The sequence below is a fragment of the Colletotrichum jinshuiense genome, chromosome 10 (genome assembly GCF_051148585.1).
Source record: "Colletotrichum jinshuiense chromosome 10, complete sequence".
NCBI lineage: Eukaryota > Fungi > Ascomycota > Sordariomycetes > Glomerellales > Glomerellaceae > Colletotrichum > Colletotrichum jinshuiense.
The window spans coordinates 2,452,145-2,469,264 of NC_139303.1; the positions used below are offsets into that span (position 1 = coordinate 2,452,145).

The window sequence follows — 17,120 nt, forward strand, 5'->3', positions numbered from 1 at the left end:
TACCACGAGGCGTCTTGGCGTCCAATTGCCGTCCGGTTCGATACCAGCAAGGTTGTTGAGGCTTTGGCAGCCTAATGCAATCCACAGCGCGCAGGATGCTTCCCAAAGGGGTTTAGAAGCGGGCCGCACCCGAACTATAGAGTGGACTCGTGGGCATGTATGGAGTACAGGGCTAGGATTAAGCCAATCCATCAGCTCCATGAGCATCCTTCGAGTCTCTGGGAGAATGTCGTCGTCATTAACGTTGGTTCATTTCCAAGCCTTATCATTCGCCCAACAGCCCTTGTATTCGCGCAGTCGTCCAGGCAGTACAGTCGGCCCCTGTGTTGCGGCTTGATTCTCACCCGCACTACTCGCACCCGCACTCGCATCCGTCAATTGAAAGATAACTGCCGCGCCATCGGATTTACGCGTAATCCTGTCATCTTGCATACTTGTCCGCAGTTAAAACACGACCAGAACCCGCGCCGTCACCTTTCCTAAACAAGAAGCATCTCGCGCGGTGAATCCACACCGCCTAGATCCTCCATTCATTCTTCAGCATGGTTGGGGTTCCCGGGCATTCCAAGGGTTGCAACACGTGCCGGAAGCGAAAGAAGGGAGTAAGTCTGCCAATATGTGGATGGTGTGATCCTCTCTTGTCTCCATGTGCACTACGTTAACCGGTGCTGTATCAGTGCGACTTGCAACGTCCATCCTGTGGACAGTGCCGCAAGGCAGGGATAGAGTGCGCGGGCTACGAAAGGAAACGCATATTCGTCCATGTCACGAACCCGGTGCCTAGCAAAAACCTTAAGATTGTTAAACTTGTACCCGCAGCGTCTTCAGTCATCCAGTCACATTCGTTGTCTCAGTCCGCTTTCGAGGAAAAGGTCTTTGACCTGTTCTGGGATGGATACATGCCAGATGCCCCCATATGTGCCCCCGGAAACCCCATTGTTAGGTATTCCAATGCAGATTGGGCAACAACGGTCCGGGATCTCTATCGTACCGATGTCGCGTTGCGCCAATGTTTACTAGCACTCAGCCTCGGAACCATTGGTCGCCGCGACAAGCAACAGTGGATGATCGACGATGGCCTGAAGTACTACTGCAGCGCCCTGAGCGAGATGAACATTGCGCTGCGGCACCCTGTGAGGTGGAAGTCGGACGCTTTGATGGTGGCATCCAGGCTCTTGGGTTTCTACGAGGTACGTTATATATCCTTGACAGATCCGGCGGCGTGCAGCAACTAATCTCGATGGGTTGAAGCTACTCTACGGAGCGGATGATCGAGAGCGAAGGGGATTTTCACAGGCCCAGAGTTGGGAGGGCCACGCATTAGGTGAAATGGCTCTTGTGTTGAAACGGACCCCAGAGGCCCACATGGAGGGCCATGCACACAACTTGTTTGCATCTGGACGACTGCATATGGTATGACATATCATCAGATCTAGACCGAATTTGCTAGTGGAAGGTGCGCTGATGTTCGACCAACAGATAATCACTCACATAAAGCGACGAAGAAGATGCCCACTGAGCCAACCTATTTGGAAAACAGTCCCATGGAGGAAAATACCCAAAACACCCAAGGATGTATTGATCGATATATTCGTCGATGTTCCTGGTCTTCTAGAAGATCTCGATCACCTGCGAAGTTGCAAAGACGGTACTGAGAAAGAGGCGAGACGCATCAGGCTTATCAACGAGTGCTGGCGCATCGATGCAGAGCTCAATTGGTGGCTCGACAATCTGAGCCCCAAACAGGAGCTCGAGGAACTCCTAGTTAGAGGTCTTCATAATCCGACAGCCTACGATGTTGTTGCTGCTTCCATCATGAGCTTGTGTTGGACGATATGCATTCTGACCTACAGCACACTTCGTCTCGCGATGGGCTCAAAGTCAGGCTTGGAACTGCCTGAACGGACAGACCCCTATCTCTACTGCGTCAAAGTCGCCCAAATTGTTGACATCTTCTTTCACCCAGCCGCCGGTACCTTTGGAATTCAGTCCGCGCCATTGCCGATCGGCATGTCCCTAGTGTACCTCAATTCGACGGAGGCGGGCTTCAACTCCGAGCCAAAGCGGAAGCTGGTGAGCTTCTTTGGACGGAAAGGGAGCAACGGGATCAGCATTGGAAAGTTTTTGATAAGCACCCAGAGAGATGGTTTGACGCCAAAGAGCTGCGTTGCAGCAACACCCGAGGGGATCAGGGCCAAATCACGACAGTGGATAGGTGTTGCGACTTGAAGATGGAGAGGGAGAGAATTAGTCTACGGCCGTACCTGTTCAAATCCAGCCGCCTTATATGGGTATTCTTCAAGATATGACTCGCATCAGGCCACTATTACCACTTTCTTCCACGTCTCGGGCAGAGACAGCTTGCACGCTGAAACGCCTGGTAGGCACACCGCGGTTAGCTCCACGTCAGGCGAGATGAGGGTTTCGTGACTCCACAACCCAATCTACAGGATCCATATTGCACAATTTTTTCTCGGAGTCCCACAATAGTGACAGAACTTCGTCACAAACATCATCAGCCCTGGTGGTCTAGCGGTATGATTCTTCCTTAGGGTTGCTGAACATTCATCAACTTGGAAGAGGTCCCAGGTTCGATCCCTGGCCAGGGCCTGCTCAGTATGACGACGCATCAATACGATGACTTTGGCATATCACCACATTTTTGGCTTAATTTTGGGCTTTTCTCTAGGTCTTATATCTGATGTATCAAGTAATGAGGCGCGACCTCGCAGCCCTCTATATCCAGATGACGATTTCGGAGTTCTAGTGGACTTGGGCTGCCAGGGCAGCTAATCATTTGGGGTTTTCACGCATATTATTCATCCCAATAATTTATTACACGAGGACATCCCAATCGTTTAGTAATAACGTGGTAGTTTGGCTGAGAGTTAAAGCCCTCCGTTGCCTCGAACAAGTTGTCTGACCAACTTGTTTATTATCCACACTGTCTGTTGAATATCTGACACCTTCGCCACTCAAAGACCTATTCGAAGCACCGTGCCTGGCCAGACTTTGCCATTCCCACGTGCCATCTCGAAATCACCTATAGCCTTGAATCTAAGCCGCTCATAGTAACTAACGGGCCTGTCAACACTCGCTCAAATGAGTCACGGCTATGAACAACTTACTCAACTAGTTTCCGCCCGTTGTCAGCCCAGGCGTCCACGTACATGGTGTTGAATCCTTTTATCTTATAGTACTGCTGGATTTGTTGCAGCAGAGCGGCCCCTGCCCCTTTATGGTACCTCCCGGTACGGTGATCCGCCACCATGAACTCGACGTAAGCATGGCTGCCGGTCGGTATGTGTAGGCGAGACTGCGAGGCGACGTATTCCGGAACCCAGTTCTCACGAATACAGACCGCCGCGACCGAGAGCCGGATCTCGCCATCCCCACAGGCGCGGGTTTGGATGTTGGTCTCCTTCAACTCGTCCGGGCATCGTGTGCCGACTCCCACTTCTGCAATAAAAATTCGAATTTTTTCCCCAGCTCCAGTTTGGCGGAAGGATTCGGACTGCTCGATCGAGACTCTCGTCTCCTCCAGAAACCCGTCTTTCTCAGAGAAGGGGACTTTGCCCCACATCTCACCACCTCCTATAGAATCCAGGTAGGGTAATGTGGAATCGAAGGCGGCGACGACGAACTCGGTATCATTTGGCAACGACCCAGCATCCCGCATGTGGTATCGAGGCTCTTCAGCCATGGTGGGACTTTAATGTTTTTATGTAGTGTTATGATAGAGGAAGGTGGAAGGAAGTGGAGGTAAGTGGCACAATCTCAAAGAAAGAAGGTCGGACAGAATAGAGGAAGCAAGAAATAGCAAAGGAAAAGAGGAGTTCTATATCCGTAGCAGACGGGCTGCGGCACTGTGTTAGTATCTTGGCGGCTAGGTGCCCTGTTGATCAAGTCTCGGTATTTTCCTAAAACAGCTAGACTTGCGTTGGTGCCACATCGCATATGCACTCCTCGTCCCCCTCGTCTTGGCCGCGGATGAGACGTCGAGACTGTGAAGCCAGAACTGCATAATTTGGAGAACCTAAAAAGATTACGCCTTAATTTTGCATCACGGAGTAGGGTTTCAAAGATCCCAACCACGGCTCCATTTAACTCCAGGCCCCGCAGAATTCGGTACAAGATATCACGAGCACCTATCATCACCCTAGTCAGGAATTTGGAAATGCTTCTCCGAAGCTGGTCTAGATTCAGCGGTGACCTGAAACCACGTCCAACAACTAACTAAAAATGACTTTGGTACATGTGGTGGCTCTGCAAAGATTTCTCTGTGATTTGTACCCAGTTCGGCAAAGTCTCAAGCGAACACAGCTTGGAGCCCCCAGCTGCTATTCAGCACCTGAAGCAAGATTCATAAGCTCAAGCAGTAGGTTCGTCGTTACCTATTCGGCAACACGAGCAGGCTTGCTGTAAGCCAAATCGGCGTCAACCTCAGCCCGGGCAATACGAGCAGGCTTATTGTAGGCAAGGTCGGCATCAGCTTCAGCTCGGGCAATACGAGCAGGCTTGTTGTAAGCCAAATCGGCGTCAACCTCAGCGCGAGCAATACGAGCAGGCTTGTTGTAAGCCAAATCGGCGTCAACCTCAGCGCGAGCAATACGAGCAGGCTTGTTGTAAGCAAGGTCGGCATCAAGCTCAGTTCGAGCAATGCGAGCAGGCTTGTTGTAAGCCAAATCGGCGTCAACCTCAGCCTGGGCAATACGAGCAGGCTTGCTGTAAGCCAAATCGGCGTCAACCTCAGCGCGAGCAATACGAGCGGGCTTGTTGTAGGCAAGGTCGGCGTCCAGACCGACGCTGTCGCCTGCAAAGAAAGTTAGACACTCGTCGTCCCACGAAATAGTAATCTCGCGGTGATGTTATTCTTACTCTTCAACGGATGAGCACTGGCAAGCGTCAGAGAGATGGAGGCGAGAATGATGTCGGAGAACTTCATCTTAGCGACTGGAGGCAACTCTGGCGATGGGTAGAAGGTCAAGTGACGTGTGAGATAGTCGTGCTTGGGGCTTGAGGATTGAAAACGGATGGTTTCTTATTCGAGTGGTCTGATTGAGAAGGGCTGCCTGTTATATATGCCTTTCCTCCAGGGCAATTTCCCTCATATCCTATGCCGCTTCTCCTCAACCTGCTTACGGATCCTTTCGGTCTAATCGTCTTCCAGTCTCGAATTTGTCTTGGCGAGGCAGCAAGATGTCGGCTGCGAACTTGGCCAGGTCCCGGTTCCGAATGGGACATATTCTCACTGGGGCTCCCTGCGGACTTCCTTAGCGTCGGCCGTTTGCTTAGTCCTGCCCCGTCCGCGGCAGCCTGCAAGAAGAAGAGTGTTAACACGCCATTTTGCTTACTGCGTTTAGTTCCCTTGTATTATCTGCTTTGACGGCTAATGGCGTGATCGATAGAAAGGTACAGGGCAGACTAGGTGGTGGTGCAGTTGGTGTAGTTGGTGTAGTTCATGGGTGTAACTGGATCCTGTTAACCCCTTCAATTGGATGTCACCTGCCTCTTCAAGCCAACCGCTCATCCAACGCGGGCCCAGCCGCCGATCCAGCCGCTGCCCGCCGCCTCTTTCGTTAACTAACCGCATGTTTCTATTTTCAATCAGACTGATTGACTTCCGCGATGCTTTTCCATCCACTAAGCCCCGCCTCCGCAATGCTTGTTCATCCGCTAAGCCCCGCGTTTCTAGCTAACCAACCCCATACATATTTTCGAATTAGGCTAGCTTCCGTGACCTTATTCAACGTTGCCGCCCGCCTCACTCCACCCAACTGACACCATGTCTGCTTGCGAACCGGGGTCGACCTCCGCGTTGACTGTTCAACTTACACCCCCTGCTCTCAGGCTCTCTAGCTGAGCACCATCTGCATATTCAGCTCTTCGAATTGGGTCTAACCTTCGCGATGATGATATAGCCGCAGCTTGGCGTTTCTCCAAACTACGTTCTTTCTTCTGAATCAGGCTTAACCTCCGTGATGTTCCAGCCCAGGCCACAACCCAAGGTCCGCTGTGTCCATCTCTATGGCTCTCTTGGTAACCTCCTTCCTCTCTTAGATTCACATACAGTATGTCGTCTGGAAAGTCCTTTCACTTCGCAGATCACGTCTGACTTGTAAAATCCTTCTGGATCCATGTAAGTGTCGGCATGTTTTGGCAATACGAGGCCAGGTCTGCGTGCCTTAAATTGGTTCCCCAAACCTTCCGGCTTCTTCTTCCGTACTTCAACGGCCATTCCATTCCGCCGCCCTTCCTCGCGAGCGTTTAGCATCTCTGAAAGCTCAACATGCAGGCTGCAAAAGAAAGCGGGACGTACAATTTGGTCCGTCCCAGTGATGAATCAAGCGATGACAGCTACAGCGAAGAGGCGACCTTGATGCAGGAGGGTTTTCTCAAGAGAAAGTCCAGAGCATGCTCTATCCTCCTTAAGGCGCTCTGCGCTGTGGCTGTTGTCGTTCTGTATTCGATAGCTCTGGTCCAAATAACTTGGCACACAGCGAAGGCTGGCCGTATACAGGGCACCAGATTCATGAAATGTCAGTCCATCCCCAACACTACCGAGGCTTTCTCTAACCACACCCGCAGCTCTCGCCAATGACTTCATAAAGTATGAGCCTCGCGTCTTCCATCAGTTCGAGCGCCCGTATCAGAATGTTACCTACTTCACCGAGCCTGATGCCGAGGTGGACAGGAATTGGCACAACCTTTTCGAACGTGAGTCTCCGCCCCCGGAGTACTTTAATATGACCTTGGGGTATAAGCTAATGTGCATATCGATGTTCAAGATCAGAACATTCGTCTTCCAAAGCATGTAATGGAAGAACTCGGTCGAGTGGATGAGGGCATCGAGCTCCCAGGTGGCGGATTCTTTGGGTCTATCATGGTTTTCCATCACTTGCATTGCATTGTCCGTTGATCATCGCCTACGTCGGAGAACATGCAAGCTAACTGAGACGACAGAAAAACCTATACCATGCACTCCATCCTGAGTACTACAACCTTAATAAGTTGACAAAGGAAGAGAAAGACATGATGGCTGAGCATAATGGTAAGAGAATCCAGCCCACAATTCTCTAGCTCACTTGAGACCACCCCCAATCCTGACGAAGCTTGACAGACCATTGTCTCCATATGCTTCGAGAAGCAGTCATGTGTCAAGGTGACACGACGATCTTGACGATGAAATGGAACGCTACCGGTCTCCGGCCGATCGGAAACCTGACCAGTCCACATGAATGTGTCAACTGGGATAGTCTCATGGAGTGGGTAGTTCCAAACTCTTTCGACGCCCTTGCTGACGGTGTTTTGGTGCACCCGACTCTTGGTATGTATACTGATTATCTACGTTCTGACTTGGCTTTGAGCCCCATACTGACGTGATCTCAGGCCCTGTGTTCAAGGATCGTCAACTAGTTGAAGCCAGCTAGCCATGAATCGCTTGTAAAAGCTCATCATAACAGATTGGGCGATATGTCTATATATTAGTAGCCTATGAAAGACCGGCGTACCTCAGAATAGAGGAGGCTTATGATTGTCAGGATATTATTGTCGCCTCTTAAATATGCTATGTCTTTTGACACATTTCATCATTTGGGTTGGACGATGCTGCTTAACACCTCAAATTATACATGTGTATATACAATTCCTTCCTTTTGTTTGATCGAAAAGTACGCCACTGTAAATGATCACCGCCCAGATGTCCAGCTCATAGGGCGACGGTTGAGTCGGTCGCACGAGTGAGATAACTAGTGACAATTTTCTTGCTGCCCCTCCGATGAATGCCGAGGAATGTTGCCGGCTGGTTAGACACTCTAGCCCGGAAAGTCTAAAATCCCAGGAACAATAATGCTCGGGGCGAGTAGATGAAACTTTGAAGGACGAACCTGGAAATCATGCACTGGTTCGTGCCGGTCATGGCTAGCACGGGGGCGGGCCAAAAACAAGCTCAGCCGCTCAATTAGAGTGCATTCCCAGGCAAATGCGGAGGCTGATCCACTGGCACGAGTTGCCTTGAGGATGTCTTGCATGTCTGTAAGTTTTAACCAGGCCCGGAGCTAATCAACATTGTTTTCGAGGAAAATCCACTTTGAGCAGTGATATCTGGCACATGGTTGTGCTGATTCCATGAAAACAGTCGGTTGGCACGACTGTTGGAAAAACATTCCTCTCAACATGCATATTGCCTCTCATGCAGGCGGACCGTGGCGGGTTGCCACGTATTAGCACCGTTGCTTTTGAGTTCCTACAGCATTCCAAAGCCTGGATGCATTTTCGCACTCGTTGCTATATGGCGTCGACACGAGGGCTCTCTGCACGAAGAATAATATATAGACTAGGCCATTTCTCTTCCTATCGGTCGGGTCTCTTCCTACAAACATCATCATTTAACAGGCATACGGGAGAACGCCCTACTGCGTGCTATCTACCATGACCATACTCAACCTTGCACTTCCCAGGCACCCGTCCGGGCCTTCCGCCTCAGCCAGTGCCGAAGACATTCTTAAACAGCCCTCTTTGGACAAGCGCAAAGCAGCACTCAGAGCCAGAATCTCAGAGCACCCCTTCTTTGACATTGACCCGGGCGTTTTTGATGATGAGCTCGTGAGATTGGGCATCTATGTCAAGCCACATCCAGATGGTCTCGAGAAGAAACCTATCAAGGGCCACGGCGACATCATCGAAGGGACCTACGAAGGGACGCAGGCTGCCATCACCCACGCCTACAAGCGAATCGAACGCAGGTCAGTTTGCGCCCAGGTGCAAGAGAACAAGCTTAGTTGTCAGCGTGCTAACGAAACCAAGCTTTGAGTCTTATTTCGATGTGCTCGAGATCGAGCCGACTCTGCCGCGCTACGTCGAACTAAAACGGAAGCAGGAGCTTTATCAATATTCGTCCTTTCCAAATAATGCAGACGGTTCCCTGGCGTACCCCCCTCATCTGCAACACATCCCCGCACAAGACGACGTCCCACAATGGAAGATCTTCAACGCCCTGGGCCTTGCAGAGACTGGCATCATGATTGCACAGGTCACCCCCAACACTATTGTTGGAAAGACCACGGACTGGCTGCTGAGCAAGATTGACAACGTTATCGGAGGGAAGCCCGAGGCCGGACCGACCATCGCGGACTGTGAGAGCTACAACCGATACCACCGCAAGTCTGGTACGGATATTGCGTGCGGCTTCAACATTGGTCTTCTGCCCGACTGGTACAACGACCGCCGCTTCGCCGAACAGTCTTTCACCGGCACCAACCCTACCACAATCGAGAGGGTTCCTCAGGAGCTCCTGGATGAGTTTGTCGAGACGGCCAAGCGGACGGGATACACTTACTGGGCGAAGACTCTCCCAGAAATCAACCCTGCCTTCCTTTTCGTCCAAGACTGCCGGTACTTCCGCAAAGCGGTCGGGGCCGAGCCCGACGAGACGCTTCACAACAAGGAGCCCATGTCGGGCGACAACTGGGCTTGCGCGGCAGTGACGCTTTACCAGCTCCACCCAGATGGTAAACTCCACCCGATCGCCATTGTCTGCGACTACAAGAAGTCCATGAAGCACTCGGTCACCGTCTTCAACCGCAGGCATCGCCCCTCTGACCCGTCGGTCTTTGAGAAGGAGGACTGGCCTTGGCGATACGCAAAGACGTGCGCCCAGGTGTCCGACTGGATCCGCCACGAGGTCGGCGTGCACCTTACCCGCGCCCACTTCATCGAGGAGGCCGTCATCGTGGCCACGCAGCGCACAATCCCCATGGAGCACATCGTATACCGCCTCCTCCAGCCGCACTGGTACAAGACCCTCTCGCTCAACGCCGGCGCCAGGACGACGCTGGTCCCGCAGGTGATCAAGGACATCATCGGTTTGAGCATGGACCAGGCCTTCAAGTACATGGCTTACGAGTTTGAAAACTTTGACTACGTCCAGAACTACGTCCCCAACGACCTCGCCAACCGCGGGTTCCCCAATACCAAGGAGGGTCTCGCGGACAGCAGGTACAAGAACTACGCGTACGCCAAGAACATCCTGTCCATGTGGAAGGTCATCCGCAGGTATGTCAAGAGCATGCTCCTGACATACTACGACGAGGACCGGGCGGACGAGCTGATCAAGAAGGACACGTATGTCCAAGACTGGTGCAAAGAGGCTCAAGACAACGGCCGCATCAAGGGCTTCCCCACGATCCAGAGCCTGGATGACCTGTGCGATGCCGTCACCATGACCATCCACATCGCCTCGCCGTTCCACACCACGGTCAACTACCTGCAGAACTTTTACCAGGCCTTCGTCATCGCCAAGCCCCCGATGCTCTGCAAGGACCTGCCCCAAACCTTGGACGAGCTCCTGAGCTACACGGAGGCCGACCTTGTCAAGGCCCTGCCCATCGGACGGCAGAGAGAGTGGTTGCTTTCCGTACAGGTGCCCTGGCTTCTCAGCTTCAAGGTTGCCAGCGACCGTAGTCTGATATCGTTTGCCCTGTCGCAGTGGAGAACTCACCGCGGCATAGAGCCGGAGGAGCAGGACATTCGGCACATCAGCGAAACCCTTTACTATAATCTGAGGGAGCTGGAGGTTGAGTTCCTTGTGACGAGTATGAATATGGACTGGGGCAGCATTCCGTATATGGTCATGGACCCGAGCAATACGGCTGTTTCGATTCTTATTTAGCTCTGTTTACCTTAATATTAGTCTCTAGAACTATAGTTTCCATTTGTATCCAATTTGTAAGAAGCTCTTAGCCAAGCCCCAAGAAGACGTCTTGCCTACGTGATTGACTATTTCCCAGGGCCTCAAAAGCCCCTGGCTTCTCCAGAACAGTAAAATCTATATTCATGCGTCAGTAGAAATTCTCAAAGTACCCTAGGAACGAACATCAGGAAAGCTGAGCGGCTATGAAAACAACACCAGAGAACGCAGTATGGCAGTTAGTGTCTAAAGAGGCCAATCGGCGCACGCAGTGATGCATGGCATGTGCAGTGGTTTTGAACTGGGAATAAGAGTCAGCGGCAAAACGCGTGTTGTTTTTCTGGGCCTTGAGCTCACATGCAATGTATAGTGAGTCACAAGTCTCATCGCGTAAGTCTAGATGCATTTCCCTTCACCAACCTCTGCCTCGGCAGGCTTGCAGGTGGTCTTATTCTGACGACTGCAAAGAAGTCCAGGTCGTATTTTAATGAATAGGGTTGCTCGTAACACTTGCACTCTTTCAGCTTCTGTCTTCCGTAACATTCTAAAGACCCCGGATGCTTGTGGTGCCGCGGTTCAGGGCCCCGCTCTCGCGCATGCCGCCGCTTTCAAGGATCCAACGACTCAGAACTTGGCAAACGGACGCCAGCCAAAGGGTTCCCAAACAGCAGACTGTCGGCCGACGAACATATTAATAGTCCGATCTGGCGCGCATGCAGGGCTGAGTGGCTTGTCGCCAAGCTACCACCAGGGGCCGGGTGTTATGCATATCCACGCTTCGGGAGGCGGGGGGGGGAGTGTGACGTTGGGGGCCAATCCGTACGGGCCCTGTCAGACTAATGTCCTCAGCCCGACGCAGCCCTTCCCGAACGGGAAGCGCGTAAAAGTTCGAACAGGCAACGATATTGGGAGCTGACTTGCAGTGTCCTGTGCCGGGCAGGGCTGATTCCGTGTCCGTGTCCGTATGCAGTAGGATTCCAGAAAGCCGCAAAATAATACAAAAGGCGAGGCGTCCCCCTTGCTCGCATGCTGCTCGTGTGCCAATTCCGTTGCACCTTAAACTGTTATTGGTGGCTGAAAGGCCAGGATTTTCTTCACAATGGCCCACACAGCCGAGTACAGCTCTCTACAACGGGAGGCTGCCGACGAGGACCCGGCCCCGGCCCCGGCCGCGAAGCCAGTCCCGCAGAGCGGGTCTCCGCCGCCCGATGAGCAGCAGCACCAGGACTCGAGCGCCACGGCGGAGCGCATGTTCCGGTCCCGCGACTTTGTTCTTCTCAAGATCAGCATCGCGTGCATATTCCTATACATCCTCGTCACCGTCGCCGCCATCGTCTGGTCGTACCAGGGGCCGGCGGTCGACAGCTCGTACGCGGAGCGGCGGGTCTTCCGCACCCCGGGCTCGCTGGTGGTCGACCAGCTGTACTCGGGCCTGCTCCTCTCGGCGGTGCTGGCGCCCGCGGGCATGCTGGTGCAGCAGATCATGCACGACTTCCGCAGTCTGCGCCTGTTCGCCCTCGCGGCGCAGCGGCCCGTCCTCCTCTCGGACCTGGACAAGATCGGCGACGACTCCGCCGTGTGGACGCTCTGGGTCCTGGCAAAGTACTCGTGGTGGTACGCCGCGATGCATGCGGCCCTCATGGTCGTCCGGATAAGCCTCGTCCCCGTCGGCACGCTGATGCTCTCGACCGGCGTGTACTACCACAACGTCAGCGGGTCCGGCGTCGTGGGGCTGCCGGTCCTGGCCCCCGGGCAGCAGTCGTCAACGACCCGGCTGGCGAGCGCGATGGGATGGGACGGCCGGGGCAACTTCACGCAGACGCTCGACGGCAACGACGAGTTCCTGTCGCAGGTCATGTACACCTTCGCCGGCAACATCATCAGCCAGAGCGCGCTCGTCGACGTCTTCTCGGGCATCATCGGCCCCATCCCGACGCACAACCTCACCTTCCACGTCAACACGACGTACCACGGCCTCGTGCTGTACCACTGGGACGCCAACTGCGAGGCGGCGCTCGACGTGCCGTACACGGCGGCGCCCAACGGGCCGAACACGACGTACACCTTCACCCTCCCGGACTCGAGCAGCCTGGTCATCGACGTCGACCCCGGCGACTCGGAATCGCAGAGGCTGCGCCTCTGGAACAGCGGGGCGGACGGCTCCATCAACAACCTCCCCGTCGGCGGCACCACGTACTTCATCTCGGTGGGCGCGTACGCGTCCCTCGGGGCCGACGCGCGCCCGAACGACACCAGCATCGTCCGGACGCCCGAGGGCCACTGGCTCTCGCTCAGCAAGTGCGCGCCCGACTTCTCGTGGGAGGTGGGCGCGTGCACCTTCAACGGGACGCTCATGACGGAGTGCCGCGGCGGCGGCGGCGGCGCGGGCGCCAACACGACGGCGCTGGACACGGCGGCGCTCGACGCGCTGGGCGACTACATGACGGCGCTGCCGTGGTGGATGTTCGTGCAGGAGATGGCCATCGTCGACAAGACGCTCGACGCGCTGTACTCGATCCCGACGGCGCGGGACTGGGGCCACTTCTTCAGCAACATCGCGCAGTCCATCGCCGCCATCTCGACGGCGGGCTACTTCGGCACGGCGACGGTGCCCGTGGTGACGAGGGTCGCCGAGGACGTGTACATTGTGCGCACCGCTGTGCTGTGGGTCATGCTGGCCATGCTGACGATCGTGTTTGTCACGAGCTGCTTGGACATTTGGCGGAGCAAGGCGCGAGGGCTGCCGTTCCGGCCGGCGACCTTCTTGGCCGTCGCGAACGCCGTCAGGGGCTCGTGGTGGGACCAGGAGCTGTACGGCAGCTGCGCCGCCGACGAGAAGACGATGCGGGGGCAAAGCTCGGCGGCGGTCGTGTTCGGGGTCGACCCGGACAACCCGTATCATGTCGGGCTGCTGCCGGCGGCTCTGCCGATCCAGCGGGACCAGTCTTATTTTGGCATCAAGAGGCGTACAGGATTCAAGGGATGAGCAACGAGCATGAGAGACCGTGGGCGGGTGATGGATTTCGGCGTACAGTTCCAAATATACCACAGGGCGGATTCAAAGTAATAGATGTGTCCCAAGGTGGATTTCAATGGCCAAGTTTTTTGATAATAGGCGCAACCACTTTATCACTGGGTGTAGAAGGGGTTCTCGGGATTGTTCAGTGTCCCTTCGTCATTCCGAAGCATTGCGAGCAGGAGCATTAGATCTCATTATATCTACGACCAGTAATGCATCCATGATAACCCCCCGATGGTGTGCTTCACTACGCAAGCTCCAGCTGCCATGCCCCGCCAAACTCAGTTTCGAGCCTCTCCCAGAGGAATGTTCATGCCGTGCCGCCCCTTGTAGGGCGACACCTCGGCGGGCTTCCACCCGCCACGCTGCAAGAGGCCCTCGTCCTCCAGGCGGAATACCTCCACCTTGAGCGGACGGCAGCACTTGATCATCTCCTCCTCGCTGTCCTCGCCGAAACCCCACAGGGACAGGTCGCCGCCGGGGCAAGTGCCTACCACCCGCGTCCGTTAGCCTGGCCAGATCCGAATCCCGCCCCGGGCGGGGGGTAAAAGGAAACAAAAGGAAAAGGAACAAACTCACTCAGGGCCATCAGCAGGTCCTGCTCGGCCAGGAACTCGATGTGGTCGCCGGCCTGGGCGGGGCACGGGTTCATAAAGTAGCGCCCCTGGTCGTCCAGCCCGGTGACCTGGAACAGGTTGATGACGTCGTGGACGTCGCCCTCGTTGAGGCCGAAGGGCAGCACGGCGCGCGTGAGGTTGGAGTGGCACTGGAAGTCGTAGGAGCCGCCGCTGAGCAGGGTGTTGATGTACGGGTCGCAACGCGTGCCCAGCAGGTCGTGCACGCGGCCGCCGTGCTCGTCCTCGCCGTACCACGCCAGCGAGTCGGCGACGATGGTCGCGAGCGGCCGCATGTACGGCAGGTTCGACCAGAGGCGGTCGCCCGTCGAGACGTGGCTCGCGTGCAGCTGCTTCGTGCGGCTCGCCCAGAAGCGCTCGCGCGGGTTGTGCGCGCTCCAGATGTTGAGGTCGCCTGGGGCCCCTGGGTGTGAGCCCGCGGTGTCCGGCACAGGGAGAGATGGAGAAGGGAAGAGAGAAAAGAGAGAGAGAGAAGGGAGCGTCGGTTTCGGCCCGGTGACTACTTACCCACTTGAGGGCCCTCCGGTGTGCTGATCCGGACGATGGAGCCGGCGGGCGCCTTCCACGCCTTGCCGGAGCGGATGGGCAGGGTGAACTCTTCAATCAGGACGCGCGGCGCCTTTTGCGCGGACTCGTACAACGCCTTGTCGACCGTGAGCACCGAGCCGGCCGTCGGGAGGTACGCCGGGACGGGCTTCGGGATGGGCTTCCGATCCCTGAGGCGCTGGGCGGGGTCGATGTCGGAAGCGGACATTATGGCTCCTTGCTCTAATGGCGAAGCAACGTTGGGCGGGGCAGCAAAGATTGACGGGAGGAGGAAAGGAAAGAAAAAGGAAAAAAAAGAAGGCTTCACGGCTCAGTTGCGAGGTCCCGGATCGACCGTTAATAAAGAGATATCGTCGGGATGAACCCCGCATGAATCCTTACGTAAAGGCCAGGGAGCAAGCGCAAGAGACTCCGACGATGAGTTGACGCCGATGCCGCTCCTCGGCGCATCTCCACCCTCATGACTCCGGGGTTTGACTACGGGCAGCGTCTCTTATCAGCTGTGTAACTCCAAAACGGGACTTTTGCGAAGTCGCGAGATCCTTGTCCGAAGCAAAAGCGTGAGGCATATTACATATACGTACCGCGCGGGCGATGCAACCCGTTTCTGCAGCCGGGCCAGTTCAAGAGACCATTCACATTCAGTACGGAGTATGCACAGCAAAATTAGACGTTGCTGACTGGCTGCCATACTTGCCCGATTGGGTATGATAGGAGTAAGTAAGCCCGCCCGCCAACGAAGGAACTTCCATTCAGATTGGCAAAAACACAAAAACACAAAAAGGATGGTAGACGGGAGACCCGTCTCGAGATTGTAGAATGCCTCGTGGCGGAATCGAACCGCCGATCTTCTCATTACTAGTGAGACGCTTTACCACTGAGCCAACAAGGCTTGGAAGATGCGGTGTCAAGGTTGGCTAAGTATCCCTATCCGCAAGGGATAGAATGGTGGGCCACGATCGGACCAGCTCGGTGGAGAGGAAGAGTCCAGTCGCATACCGAAGCCGATTGGCATCTTCTTTTACACTTGGTGGGAATATTTGACGAGAAAAGTGACAGCTGGCAGATGCAAAATGCGGTATTCCATGCCCCAGTCCGGCGATAGATGACCTCTGTGTCTGGAACCGCATCACAACCTCATCCGCCGCCGCGCGCTCCCAGAACCGCCCAGACTACTCAATGTCCCTCACCATCCAGATCGAGCCCGTCTCGCCCGTGGGGTACACCCGGAAGCCCAGCTTCTCGTAGAACGGCACGACCTTGTCGTTCTCGCCGCCGACGCCGATATGCACGCCCTTCCCGTACAGCCTCGGCGCCCCCTCCCCCCCGCCGCCCTTCTGCCCGTCCGCCTCCTTCAGGCTGCCCACGAACCTCTCAATCAGCTTCCTCCCCCACCCCTTGCCCTGCCACGGCTCCAGGAGGTCGATGTGCATCGTCCCCTTCCACGCGCCCCAGAGCTCCTTCCTGTCGTCGTCGAGCACCAGCCAGGCCGGGTTCCAGGCCTGCTGCAGCAGCGCCTCCTCGTTCACCTCGCCCGTCTCGGGCAGGTTCCACGGCGCCTTGGCCGCCAGGCTCTTGGGCCTCCGGCCGGCCAGCTCGCCCGAGGCCTCGAGGACCTCCTTGACGTACCGCGGGTACGCTTCAGCGAAGTCGTCAACGTTGGGGCAGCCGATGCAGTACCCCACCGCGTTGCCCTCCCCGTCGTCGAGGATGTGGCATGTCGCCGGGGACAGGAGCGTGTACTGGTGCGTCCACAGGTACGGCGCCGTCCGCGTCGCTGCCTCGGAGCGCTCGAGGGACGGCGGGAGCGTGGCGCGACACTGGTGCACAGTCAGCCGTGGCGGTCAAGAGGGGTCGCGGGGCGAGGTGGCGAGACGCACGATGTGCGCCGTCGCCTCGAAGTCGGACGGCCTGTAGGAGCGAATGAAGGCCATGTTTCAACACAATGCGGCTCGCGGTAGGTTGGCTAAGTGAGACGACGGCGGGCTTGACGTAGGATCTCTGACGGCGTGGCGCAAACGGTTCTTTTGGGGTGGTGTCTGGGTGCCTAAAGCCTACTTCAGGTAAGGTACCTAGGATGAAGGCTCGCTGATGAGATCGGCTTGAGAGGTCTAGAATGTGTGCAGTGTTGGCTCGGGACAGGACTGAGATACGACTGTATTTAATGGTGCGGGCAAGGTGAGGAGATGCTGGCCAGATTCCCGCGAATGGCTACTGCTGCGGGAGTGAGCGC

At 55.5% G+C, this 17,120-nt stretch overlaps 7 protein-coding genes across 7 annotated transcripts; 3 read left to right on the forward strand and 4 right to left on the reverse strand.

Moving 5' to 3' along the window:
- Positions 1-542: 542 nt before the first annotated feature.
- EsH8_X_000626 (uncharacterized protein) lies at positions 543-2,399 on the forward strand (the record flags this gene model as incomplete). The annotated part of the gene is made up of 4 exons (XM_083274714.1): positions 543-602; positions 708-1,190; positions 1,663-2,073; positions 2,385-2,399. 4 exons carry the CDS (start codon positions 543-545, stop codon positions 2,397-2,399), a joined length of 969 nt encoding a protein of 322 aa, XP_083120106.1.
- Positions 2,400-3,124: 725 nt separating this feature from the next.
- On the reverse strand, positions 3,125-3,703 carry EsH8_X_000627 (uncharacterized protein; the record flags this gene model as incomplete). Its single annotated transcript, XM_083274715.1, has 1 exon — positions 3,125-3,703. One exon carries the CDS (start codon positions 3,701-3,703, stop codon positions 3,125-3,127), a length of 579 nt encoding a protein of 192 aa, XP_083120107.1.
- A 691-nt stretch (positions 3,704-4,394) lies between these two features.
- EsH8_X_000628 (uncharacterized protein) lies at positions 4,395-4,945 on the reverse strand (the record flags this gene model as incomplete). The annotated part of the gene is made up of 2 exons (XM_083274716.1): positions 4,395-4,813; positions 4,879-4,945. The coding sequence occupies 2 exons, from the start codon at positions 4,943-4,945 to the stop codon at positions 4,395-4,397; spliced, it is 486 nt and encodes a 161-aa protein (XP_083120108.1).
- Positions 4,946-8,430: 3,485 nt separating this feature from the next.
- On the forward strand, positions 8,431-10,669 carry EsH8_X_000629 (lipoxygenase; the record flags this gene model as incomplete). The annotated part of the gene is made up of 2 exons (XM_083274717.1): positions 8,431-8,744; positions 8,806-10,669. 2 exons carry the CDS (start codon positions 8,431-8,433, stop codon positions 10,667-10,669), a joined length of 2,178 nt encoding a protein of 725 aa, XP_083120109.1.
- Positions 10,670-11,786: 1,117 nt separating this feature from the next.
- EsH8_X_000630 (uncharacterized protein) lies at positions 11,787-13,673 on the forward strand (the record flags this gene model as incomplete). Its single annotated transcript, XM_083274718.1, has 1 exon — positions 11,787-13,673. The coding sequence occupies one exon, from the start codon at positions 11,787-11,789 to the stop codon at positions 13,671-13,673; it is 1,887 nt and encodes a 628-aa protein (XP_083120110.1).
- Positions 13,674-13,987: 314 nt separating this feature from the next.
- EsH8_X_000631 (urea carboxylase-associated family protein) lies at positions 13,988-15,095 on the reverse strand (the record flags this gene model as incomplete). The annotated part of the gene is made up of 3 exons (XM_083274719.1): positions 13,988-14,196; positions 14,286-14,735; positions 14,849-15,095. The coding sequence occupies 3 exons, from the start codon at positions 15,093-15,095 to the stop codon at positions 13,988-13,990; spliced, it is 906 nt and encodes a 301-aa protein (XP_083120111.1).
- A 964-nt stretch (positions 15,096-16,059) lies between these two features.
- Positions 16,060-16,821, reverse strand: EsH8_X_000632 (GNAT family N-acetyltransferase; the record flags this gene model as incomplete). The annotated part of the gene is made up of 2 exons (XM_083274720.1): positions 16,060-16,707; positions 16,768-16,821. The coding sequence occupies 2 exons, from the start codon at positions 16,819-16,821 to the stop codon at positions 16,060-16,062; spliced, it is 702 nt and encodes a 233-aa protein (XP_083120112.1).
- Between the last annotated feature and the right edge of the window lie 299 nt (positions 16,822-17,120).